The sequence below is a fragment of the Pyrus communis genome, chromosome 10 (genome assembly GCF_963583255.1).
Source record: "Pyrus communis chromosome 10, drPyrComm1.1, whole genome shotgun sequence".
NCBI classification, from domain to species: Eukaryota; Viridiplantae; Streptophyta; class Magnoliopsida; order Rosales; family Rosaceae; genus Pyrus; species Pyrus communis.
Genome location: NC_084812.1, coordinates 24,447,763 through 24,470,839, shown reverse-complemented (window position 1 = coordinate 24,470,839; position 23,077 = coordinate 24,447,763). Strand labels below are relative to the sequence as shown.

The following is a 23,077-nucleotide window of genomic DNA, read 5'->3' as shown; positions in this document are numbered from 1 at the left end:
GGTTTGATATCAAAGGTGGAGAAATGGATGTGATTTTCGTGTTATTTAATTTGTACCATTGATATCAAGTTTAATAGTGGACGATCATGAAATCCTTAAGCAATTCACTACTGGCCGAAAAGTTGAGTTTGATTCCATTTTTATAAGATTATAACTCTAACAAGAGAAATTTGGCTTGAGTCATATGCAATACATGACCAACTTTTTTATTAGTAGAATGATGGTGTTCGTAGGCTAAATAGTTAAATGTTAGAGAAAAAGCGAATCAATGTAGATCTTACCCGCATAAAGAGACATAAGCACAACTTTTTTCAATTATAGCAATAATGCACCATCTGAAAATACAACAACAATAAAGCCTTTTCCCACTAAGTGGGATCGGCTATATGAATCCTAGAACCCAATTGCGCTCAGTTATGTGTCACGTCTTCCGTTAGGTCCAAGTATTCTAAGTCTTTTATTAAAGTCTCTTCCAAAGTCTTCCTAGGTCTTCCTTTACTCCTTCGGCCCTAAACCTCAATCCTGTAATCGCATCTTCTAACCGGAGTGTCAGTAAGCCTTCGTTTCACATGTCCAAACCACCGTAACCGATTTTCTCTCATATTTTCTTCAATTTCGGCTACTCCTACTTTACCTTGGATATCCTCATTCCTAATCTTATCCTTTCTCGTGTGCCTGCGCACCCAACGAAGCATTCTCATCTCTACTACACCCATTTTACGTACGTGTTGATGCTTCACCACCCAACATTCTGTGCCACAAAGAATTACTGGCCTTATTGTCGTCCTATAAAATTTTCCCTTGAGCTTTAGTGGCATACGACGGTCACACAACACACCGGATGCACTTTTCACTTCATCCATCCAGCTTGTATTTTATGGCTGAGGTCTTCATCTAACTCTTCGTTCTTTTATAAGATAAATCCTAGGTAGCGAAAACTATCGCTCTTTGGTACTTCCTGATCTCCAATCCTCACTCCTAACTCATTTGAGCTTCTGCTTGCATTGAACTTACACTCCATATACTCTATCTTTGACCAATTTAGGAGAAAACCTTTAGATTCCAATACTTCTCTCCAAAGGTTAAGCTTCGTATTTACTCCTTGTAGTGTCCCACATAACCTAGGAGAAAGGATCCTCTATGCCTTATATGTACATGATCACCTCTCATTGCAAGACACATTTTGGGAACTCACTGGCTTCGGATCCCATAAGAACTCTGAAGTTAAATGAGTTTGGGCGAGAGCAGTCCTAGGATAGGTGACCCCTTGAGAAGTTTTCGTGCTGAAACCCAAGAACAAATCCGTAAGGGCATAGCATAAAGCGGACAATATCTTACTATGCGGATTGGGATGTGACAATTTGATATCGTAGCCACTCCTTGGCCGGAAGTGTGCCGATGAGAACATCGGGCCCCTAAAGGGGGTGGACTGTAGTGTCCAACATCACCCACGGGAGAGAATCCTTTATGCCTTATATATACATGCTCAGCTCCCATTGCAAGACACGTTTTGGGAACTCACTAGTTTCGGATCCCATAAGAACTCCGAAGTTAAGTGAGTTTGGGCAAGAGTAGTCCTATGATGGATGACCCCTTAGGAAGTTCTCGTGCCAAAACCCAAGAACAAATTCGTGAGGGCGTGGCCCAAAGCAGATAATATCTTGTTATGCGGACTGGGATGTAACACTCATTCTTAAGTTTCATCTATCAACACTATATCATCTGCGAAAAGCATACACCAAGGAATATCATCTTGAATATGTCCTATTAACTCATCCATTACCAATGCAAAAGGGTAATGACTTAAAGATGAGTCTTGATGTAAGCCTACATTTATAGGGAAGCTTTCGGTTTATCCTTCATGAGTTCTTACAACAGTCCTTATTTTATCATACATATCTTTTATATCTTGGATATATGTTACTCGTACTTTTTTTTTCTCTAAAATCCTCCAAAGAATGTCTCTTGGGACCCTATCATTAGACGTGTAAATGGGTCGAGTTTAATGGGTTTGGGTCAGGTTGAACCCGACCCATTAATTTAATGGGTCACCCGAACCCAACCAGTTAAGCTAACGAGTCACCCAAACCCAACTCGTTAATCAAATAAGTCACCCGTTAACAATTTTTTTTTTTTAACATTTTGAATTCCAATACAAATTACACATATTTTAACCAAAATTACAGACATTAACTAACATCCTATATATATATATAGGGAATTGTTATTAGCACTCCAAAAATCTCATTCTACACTCCTCATAAGTGTATTTTTCTTTCTAATTATATAAAGTTTGAAGTGCTAAATGAGATTTTTGAAGTGCTAATAGCAATTCCCTATATATATCAAAGTGAAAGCGTTTATAAGCATAGAAAGTATTGATAGCCTTGCCAATATCATGAACGCAAGAGTACCTCCTGATCATGATCAAGAGAGTGTGAATAGTGTCAAACTTTCCCAATCATTGCGAACACATGAAAGAACCGCTACCACCAGCTCTGACGAGGCTGCTATGCCGCATTGATCGAGCTTCCTCTTCATCTCAGAGCCCAGCGACTCGCTCTGTAAACTTAAGATGTTGACAATGCTTTTCACATCTCGAGAAAGACCCGAATCCAAGACTCCCAACTCAGTATCATCATCATCTTCTGCGTTTAGGTTTGCGCAAAAGCTAAAAAGCTAGTTTTTCAAAGATGCCTTTTGCTGCTTCTGTTTTTTTGCTTTTTTCACCCAAAACTGTGGAAAAAAAAAACTAAAGTTGGAAGTTTACCAAACACCAAAAACTTTCCTAGCTTTTTTCATACCAGCTTTTTTTTAAATTACCTCAACCCCAAACCATACCTAAAACTAATAGCATTAAACTCATGTGCATTTAGTCTCTAGCCTCTCAAGAGTATAAGTCCAATCCTAAAAGAACGAAAAATATGGATAGCCTACCCAATTGAAAATTCTTGACTCCGCTCTTGTGAGCAGGACTGCTTCTATGCTCATTTGTTAAAATATGCATCCACTCAACAAAATCATAATCCTTGACTTAATGAATCATAAAGCACATAACTTTACCTACTAAATCGACATCCACAAGAGTTTCCTACACTCGCAAAATACCCTTATGAACTAACAATCCAGAATTACCACACAAACCAAGAAATTAAATTACTTTCCACACACACATGCACGGTGACATATACAAATCAGTCAGAATATAACACATTATAGAACACAAACAAAGAAAAAAGGGTTTTAGCCTTTTTAGAGAGAGAAACTAGAGAGAGAGAGAGGAGGTTGTGTCTTGTCGTATCATGTAACTTGCAAGTTGCAACAGGTTTTTTATTTTTGCTCTTTTGATTGTTTGTTTTGGTGAAGTGATTTTTTTTCTTACGATTTTTAATTTTAATTTTATTTGTTTTATGATTTTGTTTTCGCTTTTTGTGAGCTAGAACATTTTAGGATAAAATGATAAACTAGAAAGAGAGAGAGAGAGAGAGAGAGAGAGAGGAGGTTGTGTCTTGTCGTCGTGTAACTTGCAAGTTGCAACAGGTTTTTTATTTTTGCTCTTTTGATTGTTTGTTTTGGTGAAGTGATTTTTTTTCTTACGATTTTTAATTTTAATTTTATTTGTTTTATGATTTTGTTTTCGCTTTTTGTGAGCTAGAACATTTTAGGATAAAATGATACCGGTTTTATTGTATTATTGAGGTCTTCAATTCAAAGAAGTTTCTAACAAAACTAAGAGGTCATTGGCCTAAACTAGTTATAATCGTAATAGTAGATTTGAGAACGAGACAAGTTCGAGAATAAGCAAAGGAATGCATCAAAATCTTAAAATCTTTCACACTCAAACTCACATTCTAAAGTCAAAGGAATTCCATTCGTAATGAAAAAGTCAAACACTTTGAAAATTGACATTTGTGAAAATCTACGTACACAATCTTGAATATAGCGAACGGGATGACACTCATCGATAATAAGTAATATCGACTCCAGCAACAAATATATTGTTACAACAAAATAGACCTAGGAGAAGCTAGTAACACACCGATTCAAAATTAAAATGTTCATTAAGAAATACTCACAAATAATCTCACCAAGAAGGCATTTATTAACGAAAAAGAAAAAATAAGACAAAAAATAGATATGCAGCAAGGCATAGGAAAATTAAGTTGGAAGGCATGAAAATTAGGGAGGACTGTCTTTGTAGGATAAAATTGATGAGTTTGAAACTTAAAGAATCAAATTGATAACTTGTTAAAAACATAAGACCATCTTTAATGGAGATGTCAAATATGTCAAATAGAATTAAAAGATATTTAGGTAATCTTCAATAGACATGCGATATATGATGTGACATGTGAATCATTTGACTCCTTACTTTCTAACTGTCTTTTTTACAACAAACAAAAAATGAGTCAAATATATTTAATTAAATTTTTTAATATATGAGTCTCATTAACATCTAATAAAATAATAAAATAAATATTTCACAAGGAATAAAAGAGAATTTGGCACTCGTAAGGAAAAAAAAACATGAAATGCTAAAACCCTTTGCACGGAAGAGCCGGCGAGGTTTTGGATTTTCCACCTCAAATTGATCGGTGCCGGCGGCGTCTAACATGGCAGCCCTCTTCAACCTGAAGGCGGGCAGATTGGGTTATTCACTTTTTTCCAAAACTAAAAGATTTGTTGGTAGGGTTGGGGATCTAAAACCCTCGCATTTTCCTCTTCAAAATCTGCTACTGTGCAGACATTTCACCTCAAAACTCTCAGAAACCCACCACAATTCCACAGTCAATTACCTCATAAACTCATGTGGGTTGTCCCCAGAAGGTGCGATTTTAGCTTCTAAGTGGGTCAAGTTGCGATCTTCCAAAAGAGCAGACTCCGTTTTGTCCTTTCTCAGAAACCATGGATTTTCTAAGACCCAGATCTCCAAGATGGTGAGGACGTACCCACACTTTCTTAACTCCAATGCGGAGAAAACCCTTTTGCCGAAGCTTGAGTTTTTCACTTCGCTTGGAGTTTCAGAGGAGGACCTTGCAACAACTGTGGAGCATGAACCGATGCTTTTGGCAAGAAGCTTGGAGAAACAGATTCTACCCACTTACAATTTCCTCAGGAGGATGATTTCTGGGGGAAAAATTACTTCAGTTTTCAGGAACTGCTCGCGGGTTTTCTTGGAAGGCCACTCTAAGAATGTTGAGCCAAATATTGGGATCTTAAGAGAATCAGGTATGCCCCAATCATGTATTTCTCTGTTGGTAGCTCATTTTACCCAGGCTTTGATGCAAAACCGTAAAAAGTTTGCTCAAGTTGTGGGTGAGGTTAAGCAAATGGGTTTTGATATGGAAAAATCAATGTCTGTGATGGCTATAAAAGCTTTGAGTAGTGCCAATAGTAAGTCCATATGGACTCGAAATTGCGAAGTTTATAAGAGGTGGGGTTGGTCTGACGATGATGTTCTCTCTGCTTTCAAGCGGTACCCATGTTGTATGACCAAGTCGGAGAAGAAAATAATGCAAGTCATGGAATTTGTAGTGAACAAGATGGAATTGTCGTCGCAAATGATTCTTAAAGCCCCTGTGACCATGGGTTACAGTTTGGAGAAGAGAATTATCCCAAGGTTTTCGGTTGTGAAAGTTTTGATGTTGAAGGGATTAATGGATGAAAACGGGAATCTAGGTTCGGTGTTGTGTTTTACGGAGAAGCAATTTTTGGAGAGATTTGTGACCAGATATCAAACTGAAGTCCCTCAACTGTCGAGTGTGTACCAAGGGAAAGCTGCAATTCAGGATGTATGAGTACAGATGAAAATTGGAGAGATTGCAAATTCCAGCCACTTGATGCAGCACTACAACTGGTAGCAGCTTTGGCATTGTATTTTAAGGGTATGTCTTGTATACTAAAAACTATTCCCTTAAACAATGTTCTAATTACATGAGTGTGACGTGCAATTCAGCTTCTCTCATTTGACAACCATCGTTGATTGTGGTGTGGTTCAATTCAATCTATTACGAAGTGCAGTGAATAAAACTAAAAATTTCATTTAGTTTTTGATCGGTTAATGGCAACAGCAAACAGTATGCGTGCTTGTGTGCATTGGTTTTACATCTCATTGTGTCTGTGTCTAAGATATCAATGGTGGTCTGCAGTATAGTGTCCTCCGCAGGCGGCTAGCCTTTTGCAGTCGCTATGGCTGGGTTAGTATCATCCTGTCATTATTATTCCCCTTCATCGGACTTTGGGGTAAGGAAGGGGGCGGCAATTTAAGTAACGCTTGTCTTATTAAAAAAACAATGCAGTGGTTGTGGCTACTGTTTGGGTTCTTCAGGGGACACAGGATTGAGCTGATCTGATTTGTAACGTTGAGCCGCTTGGCTACTGTTATCTGTGCGGATGAGTGAATCCATGTGAAAGCCCTTGGTGGTTCTTTTTAAACGGATGTCACCATGTATTGCATTCGGTACTGCAGGCGATGAGGGAAGAATTGCTTGTATATGATTTTCCTGCTGTTATCCTGTAAACGCTGCAAACTCTCGTTAGTCGCACCATGTAAGCATACATTGTTCCCTTGCTTTATTATGTTAAGGAGAATGATGGTCGTTTTGTTCTCTATTTTATGTGGATTAAGGTTTGACATGGATAGACTGCTGACATAGGTAACGCCGGTTGTTCTGTTCTCTTTTCTAGAACATTTGATTGCCAGAAATGACAATAAGCTCTTATAGTAAGATCATTTGCAGCCAGAAATAACAATCCTTGACCTGGAAATCTAACCCTTCCACATGGCTACTTATTTTCCTCCAAATTACAAATTACAGAATGAACGGGCGCGCCCACACGTATATTGCACAGAGTTGCAAGTTTTTTCATTCCTTCATCGCCACAATAGATTAGATCGAATGCCAATAGAAGCAACATATGCGTACAGACAATTCCCAGACGAACAAAGTCACGAACAATCAATCTTAAGTTGAAAGCACCACAATCACAGGGAGAGGAGCAGGTCAAATCTCAGGTTCATTTCAGACAAGAAAGTAGATATATAACTAAAGTAGCTAGGCAGTGAAATGCTAAGACAAACAAATAATTAACAGCTGAATTCATTTCTAGAGAAATATAAAACACTAGTTAAAAGTTAGCTGCTACCAATGGAAATGAAGAGCACTGCATCTCCGATACTGCATCAAGGATTCTCAAATTAGAACAATATCTAACCTTGTTTGACCTACATACATCATACATCCTGGACTGCAACTCTTCCTTGATACACACTCAATAGCTGAGGTACTTCATCTATGTATCTGGCCACAAACCTCTCCAAGAAGCACTTATCCGCAGGCTCCAACAAAGAACGCAAACCCACATTTTCAATCCCGTTTATCAGTCCTTTCAGCAACAAAGCTTTAACAACTGAACACCTTGGAACCAACCTCTTCTCGAAACTGAAACAAAGGACCAGTGGGGTTTTCACAATCGTTTTCGAAGACCACCCCATTTCTTTCACTAAAAACTCCAGTGTTCGCATTAATTTCTTCTCTGAGACAATCATACACTGCGGCTGCCTCTTGAACGCAGAGAGAACATCATCCTCAGACCAACCCCACCTCTTATAAACCTCGCGACATCGATTCCATACAGACCTATTGCTACCGCCCAATGCGTGTATTGCCTTCACCGAAGTGGAGTTTTGTAGATCAAAACCCATTTGCTTAACCTCATCCACAAGTTCACCAAGCTCTTTAAGCTTCAATTGTAATGTGTTGGGATGATAAGTAAGCAACAGAGAAATGCTGGACTGGGGCATACCTAATTTTTTCAAAACCTCAATCTTGGGCGCAACATTCTTGGAGTGGCCTTCTGCGAAAATCCAGGAGCCGCGCCTTAAAACGAAAACGACATTTTTCTGAGAAAGCAGACTCCTAAGGAAATCATAAGTGGGTGCAATCCGGTTATCCAAGCTCAGAGACAAAAGCTTCGGTTCAAATGTCAAAGTTTTTGCAAGGTGCTCCTTTGAAACTCCAATAGAAGCGAAAAACTCGAGCTTTGGCAAAAGGGTTTTCTCCGGACTGGACTTAAGAAGTATTGGGCGTGCCCTGACCATCTTGGAGATCTGGGTCTCAGAGAATCCATGATTTCTGAGAAAGGACAAAACGGAGTCTGCCGTTTTGAGGGATCGCAACTTGACCCACTTAGATGATAAAATCGCACCTTCTGGGGACAGCCCACATGAGTTTATGAGGTAATTGACTGTGAAATCGTGGTGGATTTCTGAGATTTCTGAGGTGAAATGTCTGCAGAGTAGCAGATTTTGAAGAGGAAAATGTGAGGGTTTTGCATCTCCAACAACCAATCGTTCAAATGTGGAAGCAACTACGCTGGAAGAAGAAGATTGCGGGTAACCCAATCTGAGGAGGGTGACTGCCTTCAATTTATAGAGCCCCACCATGTCAACAGCTGACCAATTTCAAATTTTAATTGGGATGGTGGTTTGTGGTTTGATCGGGGAAGATGGGTTTTCGGCTCCTTATTTTCCATTTTGCTTCAATACTGCGCCGAATTGGATGCTACGCAATTGAAGAGGCTTGAGAGCCGTTGGATTGCCATTCAATCCAATCCACGGCTGTCCTATTTTTCCCTAAGACTTTTCGTAGCAGACCGAACAAATTGGTCACTTCTCCTTTCTCTCTCCTGTTATCTCACCTCCACTCTTGTCTTTTAATCACATTTATTTTCTGAAGTTGGTTTTGTCTAATTTGTCATTTTTGTGCCATTTGATGCTAGGTCACTTATAAGTAAGAAATCTTAATTTCGAATCTCGCCAAAAATGAATTTGAACTATTTTTAACGCAACTCTTTACCCACAATCTGTAAACAATCCCAATTCTATTTTTGACAACGGTAGTTCAAATCCCCGTCCGTCTTTGTCAAAAATGTAATGCACTTGCTACTTAATTTAACGTCTATTTGATGGAATGGACGAAAATAGTGTGAATCAAGACTGAACAAGACCAAAATGACAGTTTCAAAGAATAAAATAAGACCAAATGACAGTTTCAAAGGCAAATCATGAAACTGGACAAATTACGTCAAAATATGTGTACATTCTATGTACTTGGAGTTTCCGTCAAAATATGCCACAGGAAACTGGACAACTTCAGCTGCACTGCCACTGCTAGTTCCCTACCCCCTTACACACACACACACACATATTGCACAGAGTTGCAAGTTTTTTCATTCCTTCATCGCCACAACAGATTAAGATTGAACGCCAATGGAAGCAACATATGTGTACATTCTATCGAAGGCGATTCCCATACGAACAAAGTAAAAAAAACCATTCATTTCTAGAGAAATATAAAACACTAGTTAAGAACACAAACTTACAATGCTGAGCCAAAAGTTAGCTGCTACCAATGGAACTGAACAGAACTGCATCTACGATACTACATCAAGGCGTCTCAAGTTATAACGAATATCTAACCTCTTTTGACCTACGAACATCATACATCCTGGACTTCAACTCTTCCATGATACACACTCAGTAACTGAGCAACTTCATCTATATATCTGACCACAAACCTCTCCAAGAAGCACTTCTCCGGAGGCACCAATACAGAACACAAACTCACATTTTCAATCCCGTTTATCAATCCTTTCAGCAACAAAACTTTAACAACTGAACACCGGGGTATAAATCTCTTCTCCAAACTGTAACACGTGACACTGGTGATTTCGCAATCATTACTGACGGCCATCCCATCTTTTTCACTAAAAACTCCATTGTTAGAATTAGTTTCTTCTCGGACACCATCATACAATGGGGGTATCGCTTGAAAGCAGAGAGAACATCATCCTCAGCCAACCCCATCTCTTATAAACTTCGCAACTTCGACTCCAATTAGACCTAATGGCAGCACACAATGCGTTTATTGCCATCACAGAAGTTGATTTTTGCAGGTTAAAACACATTTGCTTAACCTCATCCACAAGTTGACCAAGATCTTTAGGCTTTAGTATTAAAGCGATGAGGTGACAAGTAAGCAACACAGAAATGCAGTGCTGGGGCATACCTGATAACCCAATAAATCCTAAGAAGAACAACCCTAAAACTCAAAAAAGACATGGATGAATATCCAGAAAACTCAGAGGCTCAAAGGTTGAAGCTCGTTCTGCTTTCCTTCATTTCAAGAGAGAGAGTCTGGTATTTTTTTCTGCAGATTTGTGTGAGAGTTATATAGAGACCTTTTTGTAGTATTTGGATTGTTTGTGGTTGAGATGGATCGACCTTGCAGGTCGTAACGGATCTCAGGAAGGGAGGAAGGGGAGTTGCTCTGACGGAGAGAAGAAGAGAGACAGAAAAGGAACTTGGCCAAGCAGAGTCGGACTAATAATACATCGATTTTGGGGAGGATAATTAGCCGGGTGTGAGGAGTACCAAAGTGGTGGGGTCGGATATCTAGTCCGGGTACTATTTAATACGTTAGAGCATCAAACACCTGATTCCGTATTATTAGTACTATCCGGTTCTATATACGATATACCAAACGAGGCCTAATATTTGGCGCCACCTTCTTGGAGAGGCCTTCAGCGAAAATCTAGGAGCCACGGCTTAAACGGAAACGACCTTTTTCTGAGAAAGCATACTCCTAAGGAAATCATAAGTGGGTATAATCCGTTTCTCCAAGCTCATAGCCAAAAGCTTCGGTTCATATTGCAGTATTGTTGCAAGGTCCTTCTTTGAAACTCCGAACGAAGCAAAAAACTCAAGCTTTGGCAAAAGGGTTTTCTCAGGATACAATTGGAGAAGATGTGATATGGCATTTTCTTCCAAATTTCATTGCTTTCCAGGCTTAATCCTAGATTAAATATGGCATTTTCGTCTTATTTAGACTCAATTTGCACCATTTTCGTCCATTCCATCAAACAGATGTTTAAGTAAAAGAGCGCATGGGCATTTCATTTTTGACACAACTCTTTGCCCCCAATCTTTCTGCTAAAACAATCCCAAGTTTATTTTTGACAACTGTAGTTCAAATCCCCATCCGTCTTTGTTGTGGATTGGTACACAGCAGTTAATGTCGGAGCATCGACTAGATATTGATCATATGAACGACATGACGAGGATAGATGAGTAATGTGGCTCAATACCATAGTGATAGATGGGGATATGCTGCAGACGTATTTCATGATTTGTGGGGATAGATGAGCAGATATTGTCATATATGAATGACACAACGAGTTGTGTCAAAAACGAAATGCACTTGCTCCTTAAATTTAACATCTATTTGAAAGAATGAACAAAATTTGGATGAACTCAAACAAAATAAGAGGAATGCTCGCCAAGAAGCACTGAAGTCTGCACTCGAGCAGTAAGGTACAAAGTTTAAAATACAAACGACGTGTTTGTATGGCTTCCAGTGTGATAAAGATCTGCGGATGCCAGTCATCTTATAATATGAAAGATAGTGAGCCAAAAGCAGTGCTGCATCTACATCAAGGGGGCTAAAATTGTTATATTACCAACACTTCAACTTTTCCTTTATATATACACTATATATTTGAGGTACATCACCTACATATCCCGACACAAACCTCGCCAAGACGTCCTCTACATTTTCAATCTCATTCATCAATCCTTTCAACAACAAAACCTAAACAACGGAACACTTTGGAATCAATCTCTTCTCGAAACGGAAGCGGAAATGGAGGACCACTGGCAAGAATTTCAGATAAGACAGTGGAACCCTATATATAACTAAAGTAGCTAGACAGTGAAATCCTAAGACAAACAATAATTAACAGCTGAATTCAATTCTATAGAAACATGTTAAGGACACAAACTTACAATGCTGAGCCAAAAGTTGGCTGCTACCAATGGAAATGAACAGCACTGCTTCTACGATACTACACCAAGGCGTCTAAAACTATAACAATATCTAACCTCATTTGACCAGCGAACATCATACATCGTGAACTTCAACTCTTCCTTGATACACACCCAATAATTAAGGAACTTCATTTGTATATCTGACCACAACCTCTCCAAGAAGCACTTCTCCGGAGGCACCAACACAGAACCCAAACTCAAATGTTCAATCCCGTGTATCAATCCTTTCAACAACAAAACTTTAACAACTGAACACCTTCAAACCAATCTCTTCTCGAAACTGAAACCGAGGACATTGGGGTATTTGGGATTGGTTGTTTGATCGAGTAACGATGGGTTCTTGGCTCCTTATTTTCCATTTTGCTTCAATATTCAATACAACTTCGTATAGGATTTTTTTTTTATTTTTTTGAAAGAAATGAGAATTTCATTAATAACCAACCACTTACAAGGATGCCAGATGGGTACATAAGCTTCAGTGATCAATTTCTTGATCTGGAGGTAATGAGCACAAATTACAAATAACTTTAAAACCCCTAAACGACAATCACTCAAAACTCATCATTACAATGAGGAGTCCCAAGATTGATAGACCCATAAGTGGCATACCAAGCACTGAACCCTCACCAAAACCTACGCTAAACAGCGAGGCTACAAAATCGCGACACAAACCAATTGCTGAAGCAACACAGAACAGTCATAAAAGCTAGACTAAAAAACGAAAGAGCATGCGACCAACACATGCATAGGACGAATAAAATAAATCCAACATGTCCACAGTGGAGTCACATGTGCAGCATTGGAAGAAGACTGAGCAGGATCATGTGCAGAGATGACCGTCGGAGCCGCCGTCTGGTGTGGGTTGTAGCAGAGGGAAGGGTAGTGACGACCGACAAGGAAGGCAGATGGCATTATCCCATCCAAGTCTCCAAGCCACCAACCACACCCCCCAAAAACGAACCCAAATGAGACAGAAATGATAGTTCCAAGAGCAAAGCCCTCGGGGAGCCCAAAACACCCGGAGCAATAGACCTGCATTGCACAACAACCCGTGAGCAACCATGTCACCGGGAGCACAAAAAAAAAAAAAAAAAGTCCACCGCGGACAGAACACTACATATTCGAAAGCCCATCACACCCCAGCGAAGGAGGGACACTACGAAACCCAGATCCGGGTCGCCGCAACGCCAAACCCGGCAGCCAACAACACCCTCCAAAGCCACAAAATGGCAGAGCCATCCAAGGGAACCAGAGAACCCCTGGGACGACGATGGAAAACCTTGTGGGGTGGGGGAGCAGGGAGGGATGGATGAAGGAGAAAAAAGACGCGTGCGGGGGAGGGGGAAGCGGGGAGAGAGGGACGAAGGAGAAAAACACCGAGGGGGGGAAGATGAAAGGAAAAACTATGGAGGAAGCACGGGAGAGTAGAGGTGGGAGGAAGGCTGAGAATAGTAGGGATAGGGAGGCGAAAATGACGAAAGAAAACAGAGGGGGGGTGAAAGGGCTAGGAGGATGAGAAGGGGGGATGGAGACGAAAAAGGGGAAGGGGAGAAGGAAGGGAGGCTAGGAGGAGGAGAGGTGGGGCGGCCACCGACCCTCAGCCTTAGCTGGAAGCCGGTGGCCATGGGATGAGGACTTAAGGATGAATTAGGGAGCCACAAAATAGCCAATGGATTGTCACTTTAGTTAGGTGGTTTATTGATTGGATTAAGATTATTTCCCTTTCTTTTTCCATTTCCTTATGTCTTCTCATCTCACATTCTTTATTTTGTCTTTCTCTTTTTTTTTAAAAAAAGTTAATATAAGATGTTAGCGTAACCCGTTCAAAGAGGGATGGAGGGAAGATGAGAGGAAAAACGGAGAAGAGAGAATCATACTCCTTATTGATTTCGAGAAAAAAAAAAACGATTTTGATGGATTTTAATTCTTTTATACTGTATTTGAATGAAGAAATTTAAAATTACTAAGGAATTTTAAAATAACAGAAATTGAAATGACGAAATTTTATTTTCTAGAATTTGTGAATTTTCTTATTTGGTTAAAGAACAATATAATTAAATACGAATTTTTTATTTATTTTAAAACTCTCTATAATATAAATTGAGAAATGATACTTATTTACATGGAATTTGAACTTGAGAATTGGATGTCTCAAATTCCAAGTTTTTTTTTTCCACGTGGATATTCTAAATTTCTATGTTTATGAATTCAAACAAAGAAATTCGTGCATGTCAATTTGCAAATTCTAACTTTAATCAAAATTCTATGTTTTTTTTCCTCATTTAAACATAGTGTGAATCTAGAGGTATTCAATCAAAATTTTAAATGATTTTCTAAAATTCAAAGTGTATTCAATTGGGACTTTAAGACGGGTTATTAAAAACCTTAGAAATCTAGGTGTATTCAATTAGGATTTTAATGAAGTTTATAACATTCCAGGTATATTCAATTTGAAATTGATTTTAAAGAATTCGAAGAAGTTGAGGAATTCGAGGGAATTTGAGAGATTTCGTAGTGTATTTTAAGCATTTACAAATCTCACATCTTCCATGAGATTTTGTGTGACATCCCACATCGCCCAGGAGAGTGATCCTTATATGTATATTCCCATCCCTACCTAGCACGAGGCCTTGTGGGAGCTCACTGGCTTCGGGTTTCATGAGAATTCCGAAGTTAAGCGAGTAGCGCGTGAGAGCATTCCCATGATGGGTGACCTATCGGGAAGTTCTCGTGTGAGTTCCCAGAAACAAAACATGAGGGCGTGGTCGGGGCTCAAAGCGGACAATATCGTGCTATGGTGGTGGAGCGGGCCCGGGAAGTGGTCTGCCCCGGGCCGGGATGTGACAATTTGGTATCAGAGCCTAACCTTGGTCGTGGTGTGCCGACAAGGACGTAGGGCCCCTAAGGGGGGTGGATTGTGACATCCCACATCGCCCAAGGGAGTGATCCTTATATGTATATTCCCATCCCTACCTAGCATGAGGCCTTTTGGGAGCTCACTGGCTTCGGATTCCATGAGAACTCCGAAGTTAAGCGAGTAGCGCGTGAGAGCATTCCTAGGATGGGTGACCCATCGGGAAGTTCTCGTGTGAGTTTCCAGAAACAAAACCATGAGGGCGTGGTCGAGGCCCAAAGCGGACAATATCGTGCTACGGTGGTGGAGCGGGCCCGGGAAGTGGTCCGCCCCGGGCCGGGATGTGACATTTTGAGAGAATTGAATCAAAATGTTGTATTCAATTGAGAATTTGAGAGATTTTAATGGATTTATAAATCCATAGAATATTATAGAGTTTAATTGATTTGTAGAGATTTCATTTAAAATTTTGATTCAATTCCCTCGAAATCTCATGGGGAGGATGAGATTTGTGGATGCTTAAAATACACTTTGAAATCTCTTCAATTCCCTCGAATTCCTAGACTTTTTCAAATTCTTGAAAATCAATTTTTAATTGAATACACCTGAAATATTATAAACTGCTTTAAAATACTAATTGAATACATTCAGATTTCTAAGAATTTTAATTAACTATCTTAAAATTCTGATTTGAATTTCAGATAATCACTTAAAATCTTAATTAAAGACCCCTAGATTCATTAAAAGAATTAAAATGCTTCAAAATCTCATTTGAATACACCCCCTTACATGGAATCTCATAAAATCAATTGAACTCCCTAGAAGTCTATAAATTTATAAATCTATTAAATTATCTCAAACTCCCAATTGAATACACTCTTTTTATTCTATCATCATTAATCTAAAAACTTATATAAACAAGGACCTCACACTGCTCAAAAGAGAAATAAGGTAGTTTAAATTCATTTTTATCGAAAATTGAATCTAAAACATCCCTTGTAAGCGAAAGAGAAAAGCACCAACCATAGTAGTAGTACTGATTGTTTAAAAAAAGGGGAAGTATTAGCCGGTAGGGTTTTGGGGATTTTCCAATTGAATTTGATCGTCATCGGCACAGTTGCTTCCACTCTACTAACACCGCTAGTATGCTGCAAACACTCAGATTATGCTATTCGCAATCTTCCAGCATAGTTGCTGCTTCCAGAATCACATTCTTTGTTCAAAATCCGATACTCCGCAGACACTTGAGCTCGGAAATCTCAGAAATCCATCCTAATTTCACAATCAATTACCTCATAAACTCATGTGGGTTGTCCCCAAAAGGTGCGATTTCAGCATCCAAGTGGTTCGAGTTGCAATCCCCAGAAAGAGCAGACTGCGTCTTGTCCCTCCTCAGAAGCCATGGATTCTCCGAAACCCAGATCTCCAAGATCGTCAGGTCATGCACACAACTTCTTAACTCCAATCCGGAGAAAACCCTTTTGCCAAAGCTTGAGTTTTTCAGGTCGAATGGAGTTTCAAGGGAGGGCCTTGGAAAACTTCTGGCAAATTATCCGCGGATTTTGAGTGTGAGCTTGGAGAAACAGATTGTACCCACTTACAACTTCCTTAGGAGTATGATTTCTGAGAAAAATGCCGTTTCGGTTTTGAGCCGGGGCTCATGGTTTATCTATTCCAAGAATTTGGTGCCAAATCTTGAGATGTTGAGAGAATCAGGTATGCCCCCATCCTGCATTTCTCTGTTGCTTGCTCGTCAACCCACTGCTTTTGCGCTGACGCCTAAACTGCTTGGTGAGGTTGTGGATAGGGTTGAGCAAATGGGTTTTAATATGCAAACATCAACTTTTGTGCATGCAATGTGTGTATTATTATTGCGCTTTAACGATAGTAACTTGGTATGGAATCGAAATTGCGAAGTTTATAAGAGGTGGGGTTGGTCTGAGGATGATGTTCTCTCTGCTTTCAGACGGTACCCGTTCTGTATGAATAAGTCGGAGACAAAAATAGCGTCGGTAATGGATTTTTTAGTGAACAAGATGGGATGGCCGCAGAGATCAATTGTCAAATACCCGACTGTCATGAGTCTCAGTTTGGAGAGTAGAATTATACCAAGGTGTTCGGTCGTGAAAGTTTTGGTGTTGAAAGGATTGATAAAGGAAATTGAAAATGTGAGTTTGAGTTCATTATTGGCACCTACGGAGAAGTGCTTCTTGGATAAGTTTGTGTTCAGATATATAGATGAAGTACCTCAATTGTTAAGCGTGTATAAAGGGAAAGTGGAAGCCCAGGATGTTTGATGTTGGTAGGAGATGCAGTGCTCGTCATTGTCAATGGTAGCAGCTAGCTTTTGGCCCAGTTTTGTAAGTTCGTTCGTTAACTACTGTTTTACTTATGCCAACACACTCTTCATATTTCTGTAGAAATAAGTTCAGATGTTAGTCTTGGCCAAAGAAAAACGAATACTTGTTTGTTTTGTGTTTGCATTCTGCTGCATAGCTGCTTTAGCTGTTTAGCTCTGCTAACTTAGTAATTTTCTTCCAAGAACAGCTAGCCAGCCTTGGTTTCAGTGGCAATGGCTGCCTAAACTATTACTTTCATTGTCTTTGTGTTAGCCTTGTTAGCGTTCAGTTTATGTAATGCTTGCTTATTGAAAAACGAAAATGAAGCTTTGACAAGATGTGTTATACTGATTCGTTAGAGTTGTAATGCTGAGTGGAGGAGTTTGGATTTGAGATAATGATTCAATGGTTTAGCCAGCCTTTTCATTAATTTTCCTTTCAAATTATGAATAAGACTACAAATGATATCGTGGAAAATGACCTCAAGCCACAGTTCTTGTGAATGGCTTCACTAGTTGACTTTGAAGTGTTTCCCCATCTGTCTGGTGCTGTCACAATCTACATATAGGCTGGCCAAGGTGCTGCAGGAAAGTGAACGAGGAAGAGAGCAAGAGATTTTGCCTTGCAAACACCATTAGAACCAAGTGGAAGAAACTAGATGGCGGGCAGTTCTGTTAAAAGTTCATGTTTATTTTCTGGATTACTGGTTGGAATAGGACTTCTAAAGCTAGAGATAGTTCATCAAACTGAACATTGAGTCGTCCATAGTTTAGTTTGAATGGCGAAATTGTGTTTCCATGCCTGAATTAAAATTACTGGAGGAAGGAAAAACAGGTTTTGGGCCACACTGTTTAGATAACTTGTGTTAAATTTGATGCATGTTCTAATTATATATTTCCTTGGAATTCCATAGGAAGATAAGGACTGCAATGCAAGAGTAGTTTAGATTAGCACAGAAATGAAGTAGCCTCAGGCGTGCCGCTTGTATGACCCGGAGTCCAGACTCCAAGTGCATTGCTCCTTATAACCATTTTGACTTCTAAATCTGTTGTGTTTTAGTGAACATATCTTCGATGATTACCAGTTCTTTCATCTAGCTACGGAATACGTTGATAAGGATGTGTTAGTTTTGAATCCGATATATATAATAGCTTAGAGCAGCCATTGAGCAGAGAGCATTTTCCAAAGTATTTTAAGAGAAGAAAAACCAGTTTTGTAGCCGTTTGTTTTTAGAGAAAAAATTAGTTTTTGATCATTGGTTTTTCCTACGCTTAAGTAGAAATCATTTATGGATGTGCCTTGTGGTTTTCGTAATTGATTGATTTAAAAAATCATTTCATTTCATACATTATGCGTTATCGCATTAGTATATTGCAAGGTTAAAAAGGTGATTGATGGCCGCGTAAGTGTTGTGCCACTTCCACTTGAAGACTGAATGGAGATCAAGGGAGATCGAATGGCAAAGGCGTGGAGACAGAACTGTGTGCTAGTTGAGTTTCTAGTAAGATACTAATTGTTGTGATAGTCGGACACAAGCTTGAGCCGCTACAATTGATGCAATAGTCGGGAAGCAAGCGCTGGTCCTAGCCGGGCATCATCCTTTTTGAATTGATTGTTGGACACGAGTTGTAAAGTATTGAATCCAAAATAAAGAATCATCAACCAAAAATGCAAGAATGTACTTTTCACTCATTTTAGCACCAATCAGTGAATTTAATTTCGCGTAACTTAATTGATCAACCAAATTAATGGGTAGTTTGGTACAAGAAAAAAATGAAGGGCAAATTGAAGAAAAATGATGGGGAAAACAAATGATGAAGGAAAGAAATGTAAATTTGAATCCTTGCAACTTGTGCGTTTGAGTTGACAATTGCACTCTACTTTGTTGTGAGGGTATTTAAGTCTATTTGCAACAAATATGGTCAGAATTATAACCAAAATGATGCGCTTCAAGGACCGCAGGTCTGCTTGATCCTCTTGGAGGCTGAAATCGAACCTTCTCAGAACAGCGCACGTGAGTTTATGAGGTAATTGGCTGTGAAATCGTGGTTGGTTTCTGAGATTGCAGAGTAGCAGATTATGAAGAGGAAAATCTGCTACGCTGCAGACATTTCACCTCAAAAATCTCAGAAACCAACCATGATTTCAGTCAATTGCCTCACAAACTCGCGTGCGCTGTCTCAAGAAGATGTGATTTTAGCCTTCAAGAGGGTCAAGCTGCGGTCCCCAAAGAGAGCGGACTCCTTTTGTACTTTCTTCGAGACCAGATCTCGAAGCTTGTTGGGAATCGCTCAGAACTACTTCAATTTGATCCGGAGAAAACCCTTTTGACAAGTATTTTTCAGGTCTTTTGCAAATTTCAAGAAAGGGCCTTGCAGCAACTCTGTCCTATAATCCGCAGATTTTGACGAGGAGCTTGGAGAAACGGATTGCATCCGCTTATGATTTCCTTAGGAGTCTGCTTTCTCAGAAAAATGTCGTTTCTGTTTTCAAGTCGGGCTCGTGGATTTTCGTGGAAGGTCACTCCAAGAAGGTGGCGCCAAATATTGAGGTTTTAAGAGAATCACGTATGCCCCAATCATGCGTTTCTCCGTTGATGCTTCAGAGTCCCGGCGTTTTTATGCTAAAGCGTAAAGATCTTGGTCAACTTGCGGATGAGATTAAGCAAATCGGTTTTAATCTGCTGAAATCAATGTCGTTAGAGACAATAAGAGCGTTGTGTGGTAACAATAGGTCCATATGTAATCGAAATCGCCAAGTTTATAAGAGGTGGGGTTGGTCTGAGGACGATGTTCTCTCTGCTCTCAGGCGGCACCCACGCTGTATGACTGTCGGACGTTTTAGTGAAAAAGATGGGATGGCTTGGCCGTCGGCAATGATTGGCAATGGTGTTCCGTTGTTAAAGTTTCGTTGCTGAAAGGGCTGATGCAGATTGAAAATGTGAGTTTGCTTTTACACTAAGCATGTGGGCATAGGCATAGGCATAGGTGTTAAAGTTGTTGGCTTAGGTTTCTTTGTTTCTAAGGCTACTCACGTAGTTGGTTTTGTAGCTGTTAATAAATGCCTGATTCTTAGGAACAGGTTTGTTGCACTTTCAGTTTCAAGCTTAGTCAAATACCACGATTCTAGGAGCTGTAAAATCGTGGGCTGTTGCATTTACATTCCTTTATCTTGTAAAGCCTTTTAAAAGGCCATTATCATCTTTGAATTAATAAGCAAATCCTTCCTGAAAATAGTGTGCATCAGTTTTTCTCCTTGCTCAGGTTTCTTGTGGTTCTTTGGGTTTTAACATCTGGTATCAGAGCCCCACCACGGGGCCTGATCAAAGTCTTAAATCAAACACGAGTTCAGTGAGAAGGAGTAACAATATGGCTGGTGAAAGCAGTTTCGTGCAGCCAGCCATTCCTAAGTTTGATGGGCACTATGATCATTGGAGCATGCTCATGGAGAATTTTCTGTGATCCAAAGAGTACTGGGGTCTGGTGGAAGTTGGGATTCCTGCAGCAGCAGAAGGAGTGGATCCTACAGAGACACAGAAGAAGGCGATCGAGGAGCACAGGCTTAAAGATCTAAAGGCGAAGAATTATCTGTTTCAAGCTATCGATCGATCGATATTGGAGACAATCTTGAAGAAGGACACAGCGAAGGACATTTGGGACTCCTTGAAGCAAAAATATCAAGGCACGGCTCGTGTAAAACGTGCACAACTGCAAGCTCTTCGTAAAGAGTTTGAGGTACTTCACATGAAGACAGGAGAGTCAGTGAATGACTATTTTGCAAGAACACTCACCATTGCCAACAAGATGAGATTTCATGGAGAACAGATGGGTGATGTGGTGGTCATTGAGAAGATCTTACGGTCCATGACGCCTAAATTTGATTATGTTGTGTGCTCCATAGAGGAGTCCAATGATATTGACATTCTGTCCATTGACGAACTTCAAAGTAGTTTACTCGTCCATGAACAACGAATGAGTAGGCATACCATGGATGAACAAGCATTGCAAGTCACAAATGAATTTCAGCCAGGAGGACGGAGTGGGGGTCGTGGTTCTTATCGAGGAAGAGGAAGAGGACGTGGCCGGTCTGGGTATGACAAATCCACGGTTGAATGCTACTACTGTCATGGGCTTGGTCATTTTCAATGGGAGTGCCCTAAAAAGGAAAAACAGGCAAACATTGCTGAGACAAGTGAAGAAATGCTACTCATGGCATATGTGAATGACAACAAGGCTAGAAGTGACTGTTTTTGGTTCTTGGACTCAGGGTGTAGTAATCATATGTGTGGGAGGGAAGAGTTTTTCTGTGATCTTAATAAAAACCTCCAGGACTCAGTTAAACTGGGAAATGATGCACGCATGGAAGTACAAGGAAAGGGGAGCATTCGAATGGAGATTGATGGCATCATGCACGTGATCACCGAGGTGTTTTACGTACCAGAATTGAGGAACAACCTACTGAGCATTGGGCAACTCCAAGAGAAGGGTCTTGCGGTTCTCATGCAACATGGAACCTGCAAGATTTTTCATCCTGAGAGGGGTTTAATTATTCAAACGTCAATGTCACACAACAGGATGTTCATTATCATTGCTCGGTGTCAGATAAAGGAACAAAGGTGTCTTGTCTCTCTTATCACAGACCAATCCCAACTATGGCACTGTCGATATGGGCACTTAAGCTGGAGTGGTCTTAAAGTTCTTCAACAAAAGAAAATGGTGGAGGGTATGCCAGAATTCAAAACTCCCTTTAAAGTCTGTGAAGATTGCTTGGTGGGGAAACAACGAAGGGACGCATTTCCAAAGGAAAGAGCATGGAGGGCTTCTGGAATCCTTCAGCTAGTACATGCTGATATTTGCGGGCCTATAAATCCAACATCAAACAGTAAAAAACGGTATCTTATTACTTTCATCGATGACTTTAGTCGAAAGACTTGGGTATATTTTTTGGTTGAAAAATCTGAAGCTTTTGCTGTCTTTAAGAATTACAAAGCTAGAGTTGAAAAGGAAACAGGAGCATACATAAGGACTCTTCGCACTAATCGTGGGGGGGAGTTCACATCACAAGAATTCACAACGTTTTGTGATGTGAATGGAATTCGAAGACAACTGACAGCTGCATATACTCCCCAGCAAAACGGAGTTGCCGAGAGGAAGAATCGGACGATTATGAACATGGTTCGCAGTATGCTTTCTGGAAAGCATATCCCAAAAACATTTTGGCCTGAAGCTGTTAATTGGACAGTGCATATTCTCAACAGAAGTCCCACATTTGCCGTGAGAAGCAAGACACCAGAAGAAGCATGGAGTGGAGTCAAACCATCAGTGAACTATTTCAGAATCTTTTGATGTATCTCGCACGTTCATGTGCCTGACAATAGAAGGATAAAGCTTGACTATAAGAGTCAGAAATGCATATTTCTTGGGGTAAGTGACGAGTCAAAAGCTTACAGATTATTTGATCCAATCTCTCAGAAAATAATTGTAAGCCGAGACGTTGTTTTCGAAGAAGATCAAAGCTGGGATTGGGAGGCTTGCTACAAGGAAGCCATTGTTGCTAACCTTGAGTGGGAAACAGATGAAGAAGTAGAGACAGAAGTTGATGCAAATGAGGAGTCAGAAATCAGTAGCACTGAAGAATATGAGGACAGTGGTGAAACTGAAGACAGTGAAGATGTCGAAGAGGTGGATCATGGTGCTCAAGAAGATTCACCTCATGAGGCACGGACACGAAGACCGCCAACATGGATGAATGATTATGAGAGTGGGCAAGGCCTCTCTGAGGAAGAAGACTTTGTCAACTTGGCTTTGTTCATTAACAGTGATCCCATGTTTTATGAAGATGCAGTAAAAAATGAGAAATGGAGGGCAGCCATGAACGTGGAGATCGAGGCAATAGAAAGAAACGATACGTGGGAACTTACAGAGTTACCAACTGGCAGTAAAGTTATCGGGGTGAAGTGGGTCTACAAGACGAAACTCAATGAGAATGGAGAAGTCG

The 23,077-nt window shown here is 40.1% G+C and overlaps 3 protein-coding genes across 3 annotated transcripts; 2 read left to right on the top strand and 1 right to left on the bottom strand.

The window, feature by feature from the left end:
- Window positions 1-4,543: 4,543 nt before the first annotated feature.
- LOC137748869 (transcription termination factor MTERF6, chloroplastic/mitochondrial-like) lies at window positions 4,544-6,921 on the top strand. The gene has a single exon (XM_068489055.1). It carries the CDS (start codon window positions 4,614-4,616, stop codon window positions 5,796-5,798), a length of 1,185 nt encoding a protein of 394 aa, XP_068345156.1. The 5' UTR covers window positions 4,544-4,613; the 3' UTR covers window positions 5,799-6,921.
- Window positions 6,922-6,953: 32 nt separating this feature from the next.
- LOC137748868 (transcription termination factor MTERF6, chloroplastic/mitochondrial-like) lies at window positions 6,954-8,506 on the bottom strand. The gene has a single exon (XM_068489054.1). The coding sequence runs from the start codon at window positions 8,444-8,446 to the stop codon at window positions 7,235-7,237; it is 1,212 nt and encodes a 403-aa protein (XP_068345155.1). The 5' UTR covers window positions 8,447-8,506; the 3' UTR covers window positions 6,954-7,234.
- A 7,243-nt stretch (window positions 8,507-15,749) lies between these two features.
- Window positions 15,750-18,610, top strand: LOC137748867 (transcription termination factor MTERF6, chloroplastic/mitochondrial-like). The gene has a single exon (XM_068489053.1). It carries the CDS (start codon window positions 15,887-15,889, stop codon window positions 17,036-17,038), a length of 1,152 nt encoding a protein of 383 aa, XP_068345154.1. The 5' UTR covers window positions 15,750-15,886; the 3' UTR covers window positions 17,039-18,610.
- Window positions 18,611-23,077: the final 4,467 nt, after the last annotated feature.